Source organism: Aethina tumida, chromosome 1 (genome assembly GCF_024364675.1).
Source record: "Aethina tumida isolate Nest 87 chromosome 1, icAetTumi1.1, whole genome shotgun sequence".
Taxonomy (NCBI): domain Eukaryota; kingdom Metazoa; phylum Arthropoda; class Insecta; order Coleoptera; family Nitidulidae; genus Aethina; species Aethina tumida.
In genome coordinates this window covers 57,764,383-57,782,867 of record NC_065435.1, presented here as the reverse complement: position 1 = coordinate 57,782,867, position 18,485 = coordinate 57,764,383, and the positions used below count along the sequence as shown (strand labels likewise).

The following is an 18,485-nucleotide window of genomic DNA, read 5'->3' as shown; positions in this document are numbered from 1 at the left end:
CGCACAGAAAAGGTGTCTTACAATTTTTTCATAACTTTTACCGTTTAGAAGGTATCTGAGGTCAAAGTTTTAAGAATTTAACAAAAATTTTTATTACTTCTAAATTAAAAATTCTTAGATAACTAAACATTATAAAGGGTGCAACATATAACTTTATAGTAAATTAAACGCTCCACAAAAAATCTTTTGTGGCTAACTGATTACACCAACCATTTGATGCATACTGATTTTAATAGTTCCTTAATAAATATTTTAAATTTGGCAATTTTTTTGGTCCATCCATATTTATAGTAAAACACTTAATACTCAAATTGTATTTGCTTCCATCAATCTACCGTTCAATCCAATGTATTTATCAAAATATCTTTTTCATTTGTGGTTACCTTTCTCAATTGTTTTGCGACAATTTTCTTCGGACATCATTAACTTCACACTACATTACTAAATAATCATTAACTACTACGAACTTACGAAAACGATATGATAAAGGCATTTAATTGGATTGGTAGAAGCAAATAAAGTATTGCGAGTATTGGGATTAGCATTATTAGTATACTTATTCAAATTTTATTGAAAAATGAGATAAGTTAAGTTGTCAATTTATTTCCTACCTTACTTGATTAAAAAATAAATTTATAAGATAATTAATTATTTTTCCAGAGAATTATGAATATTTTTTTATGAAATTTGGTATATAACCATTGTTATATAGTATTGTAGATAGTTTTGATAGTCTTAAACCAAATGCAAAGTTTGACAAAACACAGACGAAAAATACAGAATGTATAGGAGTGACACGCTTTCAAATGGGCCACACTATATATAGTCAATATTGGTTGTTTAATTTAATTACACCATAAAATTTAATTTCACATGTAATCGAAACTAAAAATTAACAATTAAAATTTAGAGATTAAAAATTAATTTAGCATTGTGGAAATTTAAGGATTTCAAATTAATTAATTTAATTAATTTATGTGCAGCTAAACAATTAATGAAAATTAAATTTTTATCTTGAATTTAAATTTGCCATAAAATTTCATGTATCTAACTGTAATTTCCATAAGTTTACACTATAAACAATGTAAATAGATTGACAATATAATATTCTCAATTTAACAACAACGTTAATGGAAAATCCAAATAAATTAGGTTCCCAGAAAAAACAATTTTCGGCTTACCACAGAAACAAAGTTTTTTACATGGATTAACCAATTTCCGAGAGGTTTGTTAGAGATTAAAAAGGCAGCATTGTTTGCGCCTTGTAAAACATAAACAGAAGCGCCAGAAGCGCCAGGGGTACGGTGGAAAAGCATTCGTGCGAAAAATCCGAAATTGGCAAATATAACATTACAAGAACCCTTTCTTCGGATTTACACAGAATCACCTGCCTCTGATGATTTAATCGATAACAGGCAGTTTTGCCAACAAATTTTCAACGTCATTAGTTCGAAAGTAACTGGATACTTTCTTGGATTGACGGGTTTAAGAATAAGCATTTGGCGAACCTGTGGTTTCCTATGTCGGATTAAAATTTTTATTTAGATGTTTTTTAATATCTTTATTATAAATATATTTTTTTCGTATCGTCAAAGGTATAGTGAGGGTAAAATGCCTTTTTATTACGCTATATTTATTGCAATGGTTATTTTGTTTTTTATTTTATTCATATTTAAAACATAATTTTGTATATGTATATTTTGTTTATACTAGTTTATCAGTTTCATGATATTTTTTATTAACATTCATCAAGTCGATATTATCGATAAATAGTACGATGTATGTATAAAATATAAATCAGGTTTTTAAGTGTTTTATTTGTAAAACTAATATTTTAATATAGATTTAAATCAATTGTTTATTATAATCGCAATTAAAAACATACATTATCTGATATACATATATCAAATTAATATAACAAAAAAAAATATATACATACATTAAGTGATGTATCACAATAAAAGCACCTTAATTAAATATTTGCAGAAGCTATTAATAGATTAATATAAGAATGTTCCCCTATCCGTATTTAGTGGTGACCGCCCCATCTAAATAATCTCCTCTTCCTGGTAAATCAGATGGTTGAACTCTAATCTTTTCCTTGTATAAGGAAAGGTCGGCGGCACTACAAATTTGCGCAATAATTTCGAGGCACGAGCCTCAACATCGGTTTCCTTTGTACTTTACCCCTGCTCAAAGAAGTGCCGACATCTTTATAAAGGCCGCCTCCTGGGGTGTCGCATTACGTAAGCAGATCATACCGCAATTGTTGCCAACTGTTCATCTAGCCGCAATATTTACGTATAGATTACACTTATTAAGGGATTCCATTGGGATAAGGGATGGTGTATTAATTTTAAATGCTTGTTTTGTTGTTATCAAATGGTCTTTTGGCTGCCGACAGGTATCGCTTACGCAATGAGAAAGCGTTCGGGGATGGTTCTTGTGAGAATATGGCTTGCTGAATGAACTGCTCACTTAAATGGTTTTTAAATAGATCGAATTTCAAACAGTAGTACAGATCTTGTGAATTAACTAATTTTATAAATTCTATTTAATCTGATGAATCAACAAAACGTCGTATGGTTTAATGAGTTTAGAAAAGGTTTTGTGAATGACACATCATTAAAAAAATCTGACCACTAGATTTTGTGACTTGGAGTCTTCAGCAGGTTTGATCTGATTATATTTATCGAGTTCGAGAGCATCTTTTAAAAAATTCCATGCCAATCGCGTCGAAATCATTTATGTATATCATATTATGACACTGCATGTGTTTTGAAGTGGATAATTTGTATTTCCTAGATTAAATAAATTTAAAAATATTTTCAATATGTTTTAATTTAATCAGTAACATTATTGACTCAATTGGTTCATTCTCAATTTATCTATTGTTTAGCACCGAAAAATGTCTCAATGAAGACTTTCTTCTGAAGATTTTGCCGCTATAATAGCTATTTTGGAACATGACAATCCTAGTCAAAAACAAGTAGCCCAAATGTATTTGTCTTATAGTGTGTAGTAAGTCGCAAGTGAAGTCGATTGCAACAAAATGAATTACACATAACATATTATATGGTGGTGGTGGTCAACAATGAATTACGACCAGAAGACGGGTTTTCGTTAGACGAAATCCACTTGGACTTGGACTTGGCATGAACGTGATTAGAAGATATTATTTTGCTAATATAATGTCACTGATATTTTGCTTTTTAAAATAATTCAAATTATCCACTTCAAAATGTGTATTTAATAAATTAAACAAAAATACACATGTGGAAAATTGTTTTATTTTACATCATACTTTCTTTAGAAGTTCGTCCAAACTGTTAATTTTTTTGACCATTTCTTCTAAAATATACATTTTCTTTGATATATCCTCCACTTGGCTCAATCTCTTTGTTATGTCGTCAATTTTCTCTTCCCTCTCTTTTTCTTGTTGTTGTGTCTTCTTTCGGTTTGTCACCATATCATACAAGTTTTGAATCTTGCATCTTATGTCAAGATTTAATTTTAAACCATCAAACTCCTCGAATGAGTAAAGATTATTTATATAGCAGTTCATTTTGTATTTGCCTTTTTTGTTGATAAGTTGATCTTCCTCCTCTAGCACTAAATCTTCTTTGGATACAAATGTGTTTTTGTTATGAAATATAAAGGGGCTATTCACAAAGTGTTTTAGAAAAAGCAATCTTCTAGGTATCTTCAAAAAAGCTCTTTCAGAGTACTGAATGAATTTTATGGTATTATTAATAGCTATCACTTCACTGTTTCGCTCTATTTTACCTATATCTGAAATCGTCACAGCCAGTAAAAAATTCATCAATATCACAGTCATGCAGATTGCAAACAGTATAAATAGTAACTGTTTTATTATACTATCTTCCATGTTAAGTAAGTTATCTTTAGCATTTAATTCACCGGTGAGCATAGCGAGAACTGTAAAAATTGAAAGATCAATATTTTTAAAAGATTCACTGTGGCTGAATAATTGATAAAATCCAAGAGAAAAAGATATTATTGGCCAAATAAAAAAACAGAATAAGAGAAAGAATGTTTTATAGATTTTTTGTAACATGGCAGACCATTTAGAAAAGGAAGGATGGTAACCCAATAGTAACAGAAACGAAAGAGACATTGTGATGTAAGCTATTGAAGATACAATATTAAATTTGGATTTATCAATTGTAAAATAAAGCACATAAAGAATTGTATTAAAAGTTTCTAATACTGAATGGACATTATAATCCCTTCGGTGTCTGTACAGGAACTGGAAATTTAAACCTATCTGTATAATAAAAGATAATATCAACCAATGAGTGTATGGATAAAGTAACAAAATAAAAGTGGCATATATAAAATGCAATACACGAATGCCTACGCAAATATAGAAAAATCTGTTCACCATTCGCCACTTCAGAGTTACTAACATTTGAATCAGCACATGATTAAGTAAATATTGAAGTCGTTTACGAGCACCTAACTTTCTTACTATATCCGTTTCTATATGATCCTTGAATCCCCTTACTGCCCTTTTATTTTTCACAAGAATTCTAAAATCAAACTGCAATTTGTAATCGGGATTTTGTATGTCGTCCGTATAATTATCGAAAATTACACAAGAATCAAAGTATTCCTCCAAATCTTGAGGATTGATAATATTCAAGCAACTTTGACCGAGATTATTTTTATAAGTGAGTGATGCTCCTCGTTTAAGTAAACTCTGAATGGCACGTTTATTGTGAAATCGAATGGCAAAATGCAGTGGTGTGTTGTTATCGCCCGTTCTCAAGTCAACATTCAATCGTTTGTATTCCAGAAGGTTTTTAAAAAACTTTATTTTAATGGCGTTGCCTCGGAACTTAACAAACGACGAGAACATGTTGCTGTCAATCTCCAAATCCTTCCTCTCCAGAATCGAGTTGAAAATTACCCATCTGTTCAAAATGGCTGCCAACAGTAGTGGATGCTTATTGTTCCTTGCTGTTGTGAAGTTGACGTTTACTTTGAAATTTTGTTCCAGCAATATTTTGGCAATTTTCGGTTTGTCGAAGATGATGCAGTATTGTAACAGCGTATTCTCCCCATCGTCGTAGTCCTTCAAGTGCTGAAATTGGGTCAGCAACTCCTTAAACTTGGTCGGCCTCTCCTGGATGGCGTATTCGAACAGTAAGATTTCCGGTGGTTTTTCAGGGACTTGAACGTCAACGACGTCGTTATATCTTTCTTCGCGATAAAGTTTACATTTACTTCGATCCGCACCTTTCAGCAGTAGCATCCGTATGATTTCTTCGCTCGCATGGTTGTCCGAAGCCACTTTCAAGGGGGTTTTGTTGTAGTAGTCCACTTGGTTGATGTTATTTTGAGTAATCAATAATTCCATACACTGCAGGAAGTTTTCGTGTTTGTAGTCCCCGAATCTTAACAAAAACGACAGCGGTGTGCTTCCCTCTTTGGTCTTGTGCAAAATATTCGGATCGTTCGTGTTCTTTAATATCGATTTGACGGCGTCCACGTTACAGGCAGCGCTCGCAAAAAATATACAGTTTGGATACTTCACGGTCGCAATTGAAATGATTTGTTTATAAAGATATTTCTTAACGTCGCGAGGTATTCGTTTTAAATTTAGTATTGTCGGAAGGATCGACTCTGAGTGCGTAAATTTTCTAAAATCTTTGAAGTCAATTAGTGATGGAGTTGAGCGCAGTACTGCTATTAAAGCGTCACCAGTTGTCGTTTTTTCTGAATTCTTGTAGAACCACAAGGACTTTTTTATATCCCGGAATTTTTGTTTATCTGAAAAAAAATAATAATAAGCAAAAGTTGATGATAAACAGTCGATAATATTAATTTATATATGCACACATTGTTACAGTTCCCTCCTAGAAACGTTATCTTTGTAATGTTGACAAAATTAATTAAATTAGACAAGTAAATATTATGACATCGTCGTCTGACACCAAAAGTGTACGGTACAATAAAATAAGGCCTGAACTAAAACACATGTATTATATGAAGTTTGTCAGTAACATAACTAATAATAGCAATATTTCTTATTATTATTCTTGAAAATATACAAAATATGTTAATATTTTAATGATTTTTTTATCATATTTTCCAAAATTGTTGTTGTTGTCTAAAATTAATTATTGGTAAAATAACCAAAAATAGTCGTATTTTATTTGTTCTCAACAAAAAAAATAATTATTATCACTAACTTAATTAATTAAGAATCAATTTAAATTTATTTAAAATTCGTTAATTGTTTAATAAAAAATGTATAATTGATAACTTTCAAAATGGATAATAAAAAAGTAATAAACATTTTCTTTAGAAATTGTCATTTTACTTTAATTAATAATTCAGATTCATTAAATATTTAATAAAAAATAAAAAATTGGATTTATTTATTTTTATTAACCTATATATTGTTTTTTAAGATTATTATATTATTATATATAAAATTAATTATTATTTTCATAAATTTAATAATAATCTATTTATATTTTAATTGTTAATTTATTTAGTAATTAAATTAATTTAAAATTTATATAATGTGACCTTTTATTTTGACTGCTCAATTTTCAAAATTTATGGATGTTAACAAAGTAATAAAAAATATCTTTAGAAACTATTGAAATTGGCACTACAATATGTGTTATTTAATTTATTTTCTATAAAAAATTATAGGTAATACTAATAACGTATTTCGTATTATTGCTCCTAAAAATATATAAAAACTATATCTTAAAACTTAAAAAATGATTTTTTTTAATTTTGATCAGTGATTATAAAAAAATTACTACTGTTTGTCTTTTAAAACTGTTATTATTAGTACAAATAATCAACAATAATCGTTATTTACTAAATAAAAAGTACATAATACAATAAAAATTAAGAAAAACTATATTTGTTTGTCTTTGTTGTTACTTATTCAATTTATTTTTGTATAAAAATTATAGTTAATACTAATCTATTTCTTATCATTATCCTTAAAAATATTATATATTAATACTATAAATTGTTATTATTTGTCGCCTATAAAAATGATAATTATTACATTCTATTTTTAATTTATATTTAATTAATTTAAAATTATATAAAATGCATTACTTCTTTAATAAAAACACATAATAAAATTTATTTGTTTTGATTAATTAATTCAATATTTGTGGATGATAAAAATTAATAAAAAATAACTAATTATTGTTTTTATTTTATTTTGTAATTTGCATTTGCATTTCATTTTCATTCAATATTTTATTAAGTGTCCATTTAAGAGTAAAAATCGATCTCCCAATGAACTTTTCATATTAATAATATGATATAATAAAAATTAATTGAAAGTCAGTCAATTTGAATCTTGCCTGTACCTTAAAAATTGTTATACTTTCTCAATCCTCATGTATATTTTTTTATTATATACTTTATTTTTAGATTTATTTATTTGGAATATAAAAGTTGCATAAAATAAAATAAAATTATATAATTGAAATCAAAATGACAAATTATATGTTTAATAATCCTAAATTCTTTCTTATTTACCTTACCTACAAATTAAAACTATTATTAGTACATACCTAATTCGGTGAAATCATCATGTTTCGCATCCATACTAATAAAAGTAGTACTTTTTAATTTGTATATTTGTTTCATGTTGATTATTTCAATTTTACACGTGTTAAACCATGGCATGAACACATTTCAGGTGACAGGGACGCGACGAAAATCTTTTTAATCTTATCATGTTAGAATTGGTTTTTAAACTGTTCAAATATGTTGTATAAATAACGTTCAAGCAATGAGTAATATGATAGACTGGCCAATATTACCTTGAAACAAATATAACTGTAATAAAAGTTAACAACAAACTTCAAACAATACAGATGCCTAATGCGCAGCCGCTACAAATAAAATAAATATTTAACCGAGACAATTTTAATTCGACATCCAATTTTATCAATGAGTAAAAATAACCAATCAAATGTTGTTTCCTTGTTAAAAGATACACGATGAAACTTAGTCCACATTCCCAATATTTTAATTTACTAATGTCCTTTTAAATACTAAGCTTTTTTATTGTTACATTACATAACTGAATAATCCCGTCGTCCTGTCTAGGAGAGACATCCCAACGCAACAATATGCCAACCACTAAATACATTTTGTCATTTTTTCAATCAGATAACGCCAAGTGCCAAGCTGCGGTTCGTCCCGAGTCTATTGAAACCGACAATTCGACAACTGCCCATAACAATGCACTAATGGCCGAACAATTTTAATCGGACACTTCGATCTGTACCGAAAATTGTCAACCAGTTCATTATTTGCAAACAATTTGTATAACAGAGTGGTTTAAACGGTTCACAATGGTATGATTTTTATCTGCCCTGGGAAATGCCTGCTACTGTACATCCTCTACAATAGTCACTATCATTTTAAAGCGATGAATATAGTTTTGGTAAATTTAGTTTAATAATTACTTACGAATATAAATGTTGTAAATTTGTTTTGCTAATTATAACTACAAATTTTAAACTTTAATTGTTCATTCAAGTAATATCTGATAAACAAAGTACTAATGATACCGTATTTTTCAATTTTTCTTTTGATGATCAAAAAAGCATCAATCTGAAAAATCTTTTCAGTGCCGTTGAAATGACTACTAACCCAAAAATACATTATTAAAAATATACTTTTATTTACTTTAAATGAACACTAACTACACTGTAGAAATTTAAAATATAACAAAGTCTACAGAATTAAGAAATTATTTGATGTAAAAAATTGACAATAAATAAATAATAAACGGAATATTATTAATATTTTTGTTCAATTAAAATAAAAGTAATTATAACAATACCGCACTTCATTAAAAAAAAATGTGTTCCAAATAAATCTAAACAAAAATTGTTTTTAGTACATAGATTTTTTTAAATAAAATACTGGATTGAAGGGATTATTAAAAAAATTACGAAATTTAAATACAAATTAATATTTCATAAAAGTATTTAATACAAATTTTGTCCCGTCACTACAAAAAACATATTTTGCGACGACGAAGGTATTACTTTAAACACACATATTATTCTAATTTTTTTTCGCAAAAAAATGGCACATTTAAATATATTTACGTTTTTTGGCACTATTTAATAAAACTCTTAATAATAAGAATTTATTTTTAGTAGAATTTATATTATTATATTGAATAATTAATTTTCAATGGAAAAAAAGAAACACTGCATTCCAGAGAAGAGCGAAATAATAATTAACATGAAACATCAAAGTTTAAATATTGCTGACTGGTAAAAACTTAATATGTTTCAGAAAAATAGTTTACTATGTCATTATCAAGTATGAAATGTTTAATTGAGAATATTATATAAAAATGTGCTAACAAAGAAACAACTCCTTTTACTGACAGACAAATTGAAAAAATCAGGACTATACTGTCTTACCCTCTTAGTAAAAAATGAATTAATTGAGACATACAATATCAGACTATCTATTAGAACAATCAGACATCGACGGAATGAACAAATCTTATATAGTATATAGCATATATAGCCTAAAACATGTATCAATTATCCTCCAAAATTTTGGCGAGGGGTAGTTTAAAGTAATGAATTAATTTTCAATACAAACTCAAAGTTGGTTAAAGGATAAAACTAACTGTTGAGATTCTCGATTGGTCTGAGTAAAGTCCGGGTCTAAATATACTGTAAAACTAAAAAAAACGTAATACTACTACAAATAGGTACCTATTGAAATAAGACATAATTAAAATTTGAAGTCAATCGGAAAACGTATTGTCAGTTTTTTGTCCCTTTTCTTCGCATTTTTAAGGTATCTCAAACAAGCGTGTACTTAGCCAATTAAGTAAGTTTGATAGAGGAGAATAGTGGACCTGGATAGAGATGTATTTTCGATTCAATAAATAGCGAAGCGTTTTAACAGAAATGTGAGTATTGTAATACGATGTTGGGAGTCATGGAGTGAAGAAGTAGAGCAAGAGGTTTCGGAAGACCCGAAGCTATCACAGAGTCACAAGACCGTCGTCTTAGATTATTGGCCCTAAGGGATAGCATGAGTTCAATGCTGATGATTGCTGATGAATATTTAGCAGATGAAGGTAGGCCAATAGGTATTCGATCTGTTTACCTCCGTCTTTTGGCCTACGGAGTTATCGCCCTTTTTTGGTCTTACTTCTAACATCAAACCATAGGTGCCAACGTGGTGGTGTATGGAACGTCAACAGTAGGCTGAGGAATTGAACTACATTGTGTTTAGTGCTGAATCACCCTTTTGCTTGGACATGTACGATGGTCATGCGTTAGTAAGACGGGGACGTGGAGAAAGAGGCAGCAGGTCACCTTCAGTTCTCATTAGTGGTAATATAACATCCCGCCGACATGTGGATGATTTGGAGTCTTATTTTCATCCCTACATAAGGAGGAATATATTCAAGTTCCTAGAAGTCTCCCATGTGAATTTACTGCCGTGGCCACCCAGATCTTCAGACCTTTCCGAATTGAACATGTGTGTGGTATGATGGGGCAACCCATAAAGAATTTACAGCGCCTCCACGGATTCTTAATGAACTAAGACGTCAAATTCAGTTCGTGTGGGATGATATACCACAAAAAATATCGATGCCACGACGAATCAGTAAGAGTCCTAATCAAAAAGGGGGTCCGACCCTTTATTAGCTTAGCTAGTATGGCTTCTGACAATTTATGCTTTGAGATTTTTGTTTAATTTTTTAATCAATTATTATTCTGTAACATTTTAATATTTTTATGAGAAATGGATAAATTAATTATATCTAAGTGTTGCGTTTTTTTTGCACGCAGTATATAATTGAGTTTTCAATTCAAACTTGCCGAACGACATATAATCTCTATAAAACATCAAAAACCATCAATGTTGATGAGTCGTGAAATTTAATTTCAAACGAGCATTGTCTACATTATACATTTGATTGCATTGCGGTGTGCATTTCCTATTTAATAATAATCCTAATAAATAGTATTGTGTGTCATTTCTCTGTATAAGTACAATTAAAAATTCATATTGCGGAAACCATAGGCAAAAAATTAATTAAAAACATTCATCCCAATATTCCGGCGAGTCGCCATTAATAAGTGAACATCAATAACATTTCGAGAGCGATCCTGGCCGGAAAATCAGCAGGATCCCACAGGTAAAACTAAGTCGTGCCCCGGGTCTGTGGATTTTAATTACAGTGCTCAAGGGATCGTGAATAATGGCTATGAACAGCGTAGCCGTCGACCCGTCAGCCCATCTCGGTGGTCCGCGATCTAAACCCTCTTTTCTCGCTACTGATGTGCCCCCGGTTTTTGTTATTATCCGACGCTACCAACTGCCGCTACCAACACCGGTTTAATATTCATGGGCGTTTATTAAAAGTGAAACTGATACTGTTTTTTCTGGTCCGGGAAGCCGCGGTGCAACGAATTAATCATATCTATTGTGTTCCCTCAACCAGGACGTCAAATCATAGAATATACCACATATAAAGTGGCGAAAGAAGCATCTGACAAGTAATAAATTATTAACATATCAGACGGACAGATGTTTCATCCTACTACGTTTGTTGATGGTTAAACTATGCACTTTGTTGTATTTAATTATGCATAACTTGATACTGTTTTAATATGAAACTGCCCGTAGATAATATATTCATAAATAGATTAATATGGAAATCTGTTTCTGTTTTATAACAGGTAAGCAATAAATGTTCTCAAACTAGCTTTCTGTAACACAATATTGGTATGTCATAAAGGCGGGTTATAAGGAGCCTCACCAATATGTCAAATAATATTATCCTTTTGTATAAATATTGTTCCCTAAATATCCAAAAACAATTATTAACACCAAAGGTTTAATTCAATGTATCTGTAATTAAGATTTATTTGTGATTAAATTATTGGTGAGAAAGTGTTGTAATGGCAAATTATTTCCCTTAAGTGTACAAATATGTCTTAAAAGGAAAAGGTAAAATACGTGATATTAGGATGAAGTATAAAAAATGTATATAAAAAATTGTATCTTCCTTAGCAGAAGAGCTAGAGTCGAAGTTCATCAATATCCAATGGATAATAGTGAAGTAGGCCTTGTTATCTAATGTAAGATTTTTGTGGTGGTACAATTGTCAACATGTTCGTCATCATTGACAGTTATTTAACAGTAATTTTGTACTGACAAATTATAGAGTAAGTTTAAAATGAACTAACTGTCAACAAGACAAATATACATGTATTTAACTATTGCCAGGTGGTGGTATGATACAAATTAATCCACATCTAGTTTATTCATATCGTCAGTTTCTTTGATTTTTGGAAGATCCAGATCCAGAAGATCAAATCATCTACTCTTAGAACAGAGGATGAAATTCTAGTATGGATAGAGTAAAATCCGGAAACGAATGTGTGGAGGAAGTCAACAAAGGTAGGAATTAGTGCCACTCTTGTTTGAACAACTATCCACAAGCAACTGCTTTATTTGTATTTTAGTACAAGCCTTAAATCCACTTGATCATCAAGTACCATTAAATTTTTGAAGCAGGTTTAATTCTTAGTTGTTATTTAACTATATGTATGTTTGGACAACAGAAAATGCTCATGGTGTAACAAAATCAGGTACATTTTTCATTAAACATGGATGTTGATGTAAGCGATGTAATTAGTCTTATTACATATGGTGCTTACCTAAATTTTCTGCAGAACGAATTGGGTGACACTTCTTTGGACCAAAAGCAACTATATGATTCTAGCATAAGTTTTTCGAGACAGGTTTAACTGTTAGTTATTTTCGTTATATGCATGTTTGGACAACAGAAAATACTCATGGAATAACAAAATCTGGACATTAGGTAATTTAAAAACCACGTTCAATTATTCACATTTAGTTATAAGAAGTCTTAGTTGCCTACGCTTTCGTTACCACTCCATCCTTGATATCCTTGATGGTCTAGAAGTGCTCAATGAGCATTTACTTCAGTTTAACATACAACATTTTAAATATACACCTAATTCTCTATTTACATAAATAAAAATTGTACAGAAAGAGAATATTGATAATCGTGTTAAAACAAAGCAATTCTTATAAAAAGATATTTTTTCCTTTTAGCTCGTGTTAAATCAAATTTGTGTAAAAAAAGAATAAGGCTATTATTAGCTATTTTTTATAAAAGGAAATTGTTACATATTAGAGGCATCAATATAACATTGTTTGAGGTTTTTGATGGCACGATAATATATTGGCAAAATATATACAATTATAATAATAATAATAATAATGATTATAATGTTAGAGTTTATCATGCGTAACAAGAAATATAATACATAAATAACTTATACACAAATGAGAAAGAGTTCAGCGTAATCGATCTCCTACTCTTTCAGAAAATGAAAAAAATTACCATTATTAAAACTGATTTTATCTTGTATTAAAATTAAAATATATTTTTCAATATGGGTATTATAATTATAAATAATGTTTTTCCAAAAATCTTCTTATGTTTCCGTTTCTATGCCTTTTTCTTACACTCTTTACAATTAACCGTTTTCTAAACACCTTGAACGGATTACAAATTCGTGAACAGTCCACAAACGAAATGTTGTATAACTTGTCAACTCTAGTTATTATGGTTTAATGCATAATAAACATGAAAGTGATACTTTCGGCAGTCAAAAGGGCACAATATCATTTTGAATTAATACACCGTACATAATCCCACCGTAATCTATGCGCTTATATGTAAATATAAGAACCGACAGACGGTCGGCTAATTCAACAAAAGGGTCAGGCTTTATGTGAAGTACTCTTTATTCGTGCAGTGAATATTAAATGGACGTTTGGGAAAGCGGGAATGGATCTAATAATTATAAAATAATTAATGAGACAAGTCAATTGACCACCTTTAATTTAAATTCACTTTATTAAAATGTTTAATAAAATCATGAGTAAACGCAAATGTTGATGCAGAATTAACATGTCTTACTCTCCTTGAGACATGGAAGACTTCTACGAACGTTTTTCGTTACATACAATTTAATTATCTTCAATTAATTATTTATAATTATAAACATTAAAACATTGATAGTATTAAATTTTAATAAATACATATCTTTATTTATCTGTTTGTTCTAGATCAATACTATTGACCGTTACAAGGTTAAGGCTCAGTCTTCTCTCGATCGTTACAAGCCCATCAAAGATTTAATAATGTTAAAACCTACCAATCTATTTACGAAAACATTATTTCCTGTTTTTTGTATATTGTTAAATAGTTCCTTTATTTGTGCAACTGTTTCAAAATATGTTATTCTTAATGACAATGCAAAAATGCCAAACATTGGTCTCGGAACCTGGCAGGTAAGAATTTATATATAAAAAAACATTCCAATAAATCTGAATCAGAAAAATCGTTTATTTGCTCTTATATATTGAATCGATTACTTAAAAACAATATTATTGAAGTGGTAATAGAGATTTGGGAAATGAAAACCACGAATTAAAAATGTTTTCAATGGACTCGACTCTACTGTCTATGACTTCTATTCTCAATTTTTTGGGAGATTACATCCCTGCTTACGAGAACAAAGTTATTATTACATTACAATTTGTTAAAAGTTGTCCCTTGGCAAGTAAATTTTTTGTGATGCAATTTTTTTCTACAAGACCTTTCCTAAATATTATGTAGTATATCAATAATTCGCAATAATATCTAATAGGCAAACAGTGATTTGTTGGAAAAAGCTTTGGATATAGCCCTCGATGCTGGATACCGACATTTCGACACTGCAACAGTCTATGGCAACGAAAAATCTATTGGAAAAGTGTTAAACAAATGGCTGACCACCGGAAAAGTGAATAGTAAGACCAATACATTTTATTAAATCAAAATATTATCTCCTAACTTTTTAGGAAGTGATCTTTTTATTGTCACAAAGCTCCCTAATATTGGAATGAGGCCCGAACATGTGGAATACTTTCTGAATAAATCATTAACCGACCTACAAATAGACTATGTGGATCTTTATTTAATACACGGACCATTCGGAATGAAATACCTCGAAGGTGAACTGCATTCGTACAAACCTGATGGCAGCATCGATATAGACCCCACAACCGACCACATAGCCATTTGGAAGAAAATGGAGGAACAAGTGGACAAAGGGCGCGCCAGGAGCATAGGACTTTCAAACTTTAACATATCGCAAATCACGAGAATTTTGAACAATTCCAGAATTAAACCGAGCAACCTTCAAATAGAAATTCACGCGTACCATCAACAGAACGAACTTGTTGACTTTTGCAAGAGTCACAATATTTCGGTTACGGCCTATTCGCCATTTGGAAATCCGTCGATCGGAAAGTATTTCCAATCCCTCGGCGTGGAGTAATTGTTTTATAATATTTGTTTGGTATTGTTATTAAGGTGGTAAATTTTAGTGTTGTTTTACCAGACATTTTGGGAAACCCGGTGATTCTGGAAATCGCTCAGAAGCATAACAAAACCGCCGCCCAAGTGGTTTTGAGGCAACACCTACAAAGAGGTCTGATAATAATACCAAAAAGCACAAATGAGAAGAGGATACGCGAAAATATAAACGTTTATGACTTCGAACTAGATGAACAGGATTTATCTAAGCTCGCCAAACTGGATAAAAAAATTAGGATAATAAACTTTAAGCACAGAAAAGGGTAAGAACGCCACGGTCTGAATTTAGAAAAAGATCAACAATATTTTGATTTTAGACTTGAAAATCATCCTGAATACCCGTTTGCCGATGAATTGCTGTAAACGTAGTGGAACATGTATGCAACGAATGTTGTTTATGTAGTTTTAAATAACGATTAATAAACAGATTTATTTTAATCATAGTTTTTTATATATTCCTCGAATTTATTTTATCGCTTGGCAAAGTGTGTTTATACCACTTGTTTCACTGATCGGTAACCTTGAACACAAACTGATAAAAATCAAACACTGAAAGATGTTTGAAGATTTCCGCACCAGAATTAAACATTTTCATAAGAACCAGATGTATTCGCAATCATACATAATATTAATCAAGGACACTGGGGTCAACAACATACTAACGATATGTTATATAATTTACAAACACTAAACCGTGAAACACAACAAACATGATAATAGCAAATTTTAAAGCATCTAGAAAAATTATGTGCACAAGCATATTTAAACAAGTATTTCAGATTTAATTAATTTACTTATTTATAAACTGATTACAGTCAAGTGTATACATAAAGAGTTTTTAATTACACAACAACTTGAGATGTATTATAAATCCATTAACTCCTAGTACAATTTTGCATGTAAATCAGTTTATATAATACAGTACTTCAAAGGTCAGGCGTCAGAAAAAAAGACGTACTTTCTTCATGCAAATAAATCTACTGCATAACCAGTTAGTACACAGAAAAATTCTTAATTTTCTTGAGCAAACACTCGGATGGGTTAGGTCAAGGATACTATAAATACCCCGTATAAGCCACGGCGAAGCAACTTTAAGTCGAGACTACGGAGCGTGCGTTACATTGTTTATCATGTTTTTGAAAATTATTCCTGTTTGTGCGATATTATTATGCATAATTGAAGTCCAAGGAAATGAAGTCACCTATGTCACACTTAATGTTGGTACTAAAATGCCTACTTTGGGTCTAGGAACCGCTCTAGTAAGTCATAAATTGTCAGTTTTTAGTTTTTTTTTTAATTAATATTACTTTCCTATAAGGCTTTTGACAAAGAAGTGGAAAATGCTATAGATGTAGCCCTAGAAGCAGGTTACAGACACATCGACACTGCCACCGTTTATCAAAATGAAGAGGCTATTGGCAGAGCTCTAAACCGATGGATATCTTCCGGCAAAGTTAACAGTATGTTTATAAATTGTTAATTGACCTTCAATTATACGATTTATTTTACAGGAAGTGAATTGTTCATTGTGACGAAATTACCTCCATACGCACTGAGGCCCGAAAATGTGGAGGATTTGCTTAAACAGTCGTTGAAGAAACTGCAACTGGACTATGTAGATCTTTACCTCATCCACCATCCTTTTGGACTGAAGTATCCTACCGGAAATTTCAGCTTCTCCAGCGCCGAGCTGGACCCGACCACCGATCATGTGGCTGTTTGGAAGGTACTTCCTTCTTCCTGTTTAATTTTACGGAAGCTGAACAAAGCGGGTTTTTTTTTCAGAAATTGGAGGAGCAAGTTGACAAAGGACTTACTAAAGCGATTGGAGTTTCTAACTTCAACATTTCACAGATCACCAAAATTTTGGACAATTCGAGAATCAAGCCTAGTAACTTGCAAATCGAATGTCATTTATATTTGCAGCAAAATGAATTGGTTGACTTTTGCAAAAAGAACGACATTGCTGTTACCGCATACTCTCCATTGGGTTCGCCGGGTTTGGACAGGAACCCCGCGTTTGTGAAGATGTAAGTAATTTTAAAAATAAAATACTAGTTTAATTTATGCATACTTAATTGCAGTAAAGTTCCTGAAATTTTGAATAACCCGGTTGTAATTAAAATTGCTGAAAAACACAAGAAGTCTCCAGCTCAAGTTTTGTTAAGATTTACAATACAAAGAGGTCTGATCGCCATTCCTAAGAGTACTAATCCAAAGAGGATAAAGGAAAATATCGACATTTTTGATTTTGCTTTAGATGAAGAGGATGTTAAAGCACTTAGCGAACTCAACAAAGACACAAGAATTATTGATTTCACTCATAACAAAAAGTATGTGTTATATAACTAATATAAGGAAACATTTAATCATTTTTTTATATTTCAGCGTTAAATCACATCCAGAATATCCGTTTTAGGAGGATCATAATTATATCAAAACCATCAATCACAATTTTATACGTAATACAAGTTATCAAAAAAGACATTTTGAGATGAATAAAGAAGTCTACAGATAAAAAGTTTCTTATTTACACTACAAAACCCAACTATATAATTGTTTTTATCAAATATTTTATTGTGAATGAGTTTCTTAAATAATATACAATCTATATATCTATCTATAAATAATCGTTTAACTAATTAGATATTATTGCACAATTGTCAGCCAGATAATTTAATAATTATAATCCACAATATAGATAGTCATATGATTTTTTCATATAAAATTACATAGGACGTTAATGTTTTCTAAATTTCTAGTTTATTGAAATGCTTCCGGTAATCACATTACGTATTCTACTGTCAATGAGACAACAAACAACACCGCCGACTTTAATAAAGCACAAGAAGGTACGAAATGATTATTGGGAAAATTTAAAAAAAGTGGCTGTTATCAGATAAATTAAAAGTAGCTTATTTACAAATATATATGTATATTTACGAATATCCATTAATATTAATAACCATATTTCTGACATATTTCCCTTTGAGATTGACGAAAAATACTTGATAGA

At 30.3% G+C, this 18,485-nt stretch overlaps 3 protein-coding genes across 3 annotated transcripts; 2 read left to right on the top strand and 1 right to left on the bottom strand.

Annotated features, from left to right (window-relative positions):
* Positions 1-3,270: 3,270 nt before the first annotated feature.
* On the bottom strand, positions 3,271-7,766 carry LOC126264839 (transient receptor potential cation channel protein painless-like). Its single transcript, XM_049964340.1, has 2 exons — positions 7,581-7,766; positions 3,271-5,796 (listed from the first exon to the last, which is right to left on the bottom strand). Exons 1-2 carry the CDS (start codon positions 7,693-7,695, stop codon positions 3,299-3,301), a joined length of 2,613 nt encoding a protein of 870 aa, XP_049820297.1. The 5' UTR covers positions 7,696-7,766; the 3' UTR covers positions 3,271-3,298.
* Positions 7,767-12,322: 4,556 nt separating this feature from the next.
* On the top strand, positions 12,323-15,907 carry LOC109609343 (1,5-anhydro-D-fructose reductase). The gene is made up of 6 exons (XM_020025997.2): positions 12,323-12,471; positions 14,176-14,400; positions 14,760-14,901; positions 14,953-15,427; positions 15,481-15,732; positions 15,787-15,907. The coding sequence occupies exons 2-6, from the start codon at positions 14,251-14,253 to the stop codon at positions 15,830-15,832; spliced, it is 1,065 nt and encodes a 354-aa protein (XP_019881556.2). The 5' UTR covers positions 12,323-12,471; positions 14,176-14,250; the 3' UTR covers positions 15,833-15,907.
* Positions 15,908-16,548: 641 nt separating this feature from the next.
* Positions 16,549-17,990, top strand: LOC109609344 (1,5-anhydro-D-fructose reductase). The gene is made up of 6 exons (XM_020025998.2): positions 16,549-16,728; positions 16,788-16,929; positions 16,981-17,195; positions 17,255-17,499; positions 17,554-17,802; positions 17,858-17,990. Exons 1-6 carry the CDS (start codon positions 16,600-16,602, stop codon positions 17,886-17,888), a joined length of 1,011 nt encoding a protein of 336 aa, XP_019881557.1. The 5' UTR covers positions 16,549-16,599; the 3' UTR covers positions 17,889-17,990.
* The last annotated feature ends 495 nt before the right edge of the window (positions 17,991-18,485 follow it).

What these genes read in the sequence shown, in the direction of transcription:
- LOC126264839 (XM_049964340.1), bottom strand. Translation starts at nt 7,695, where the DNA reads ATGCCATGGTTTAACACGTGTAAAATTGAAATAATCAACATGAAACAA. An exon ending in TGATGATTTCACCGAATTAG is followed by an intron (nt 5,797 to 7,580) that starts GTATGTACTAAT and finishes ATTTTTTTTCAG; the next exon opens with ATAAACAAAAATTCCGGGAT.
- LOC109609343 (XM_020025997.2), top strand. Translation starts at nt 14,251, where the DNA reads ATGTTAAAACCTACCAATCTATTTACGAAAACATTATTTCCTGTTTTT. An exon ending in TTCCAATCCCTCGGCGTGGA is followed by an intron (nt 15,428 to 15,480) that starts GTAATTGTTTTA and finishes GGTAAATTTTAG; the next exon opens with TGTTGTTTTACCAGACATTT. An exon ending in AACTTTAAGCACAGAAAAGG is followed by an intron (nt 15,733 to 15,786) that starts GTAAGAACGCCA and finishes TTTTGATTTTAG; the next exon opens with ACTTGAAAATCATCCTGAAT.
- LOC109609344 (XM_020025998.2), top strand. Translation starts at nt 16,600, where the DNA reads ATGTTTTTGAAAATTATTCCTGTTTGTGCGATATTATTATGCATAATT. An exon ending in ATCATGTGGCTGTTTGGAAG is followed by an intron (nt 17,196 to 17,254) that starts GTACTTCCTTCT and finishes TTTTTTTTTCAG; the next exon opens with AAATTGGAGGAGCAAGTTGA. An exon ending in AACCCCGCGTTTGTGAAGAT is followed by an intron (nt 17,500 to 17,553) that starts GTAAGTAATTTT and finishes ACTTAATTGCAG; the next exon opens with TAAAGTTCCTGAAATTTTGA.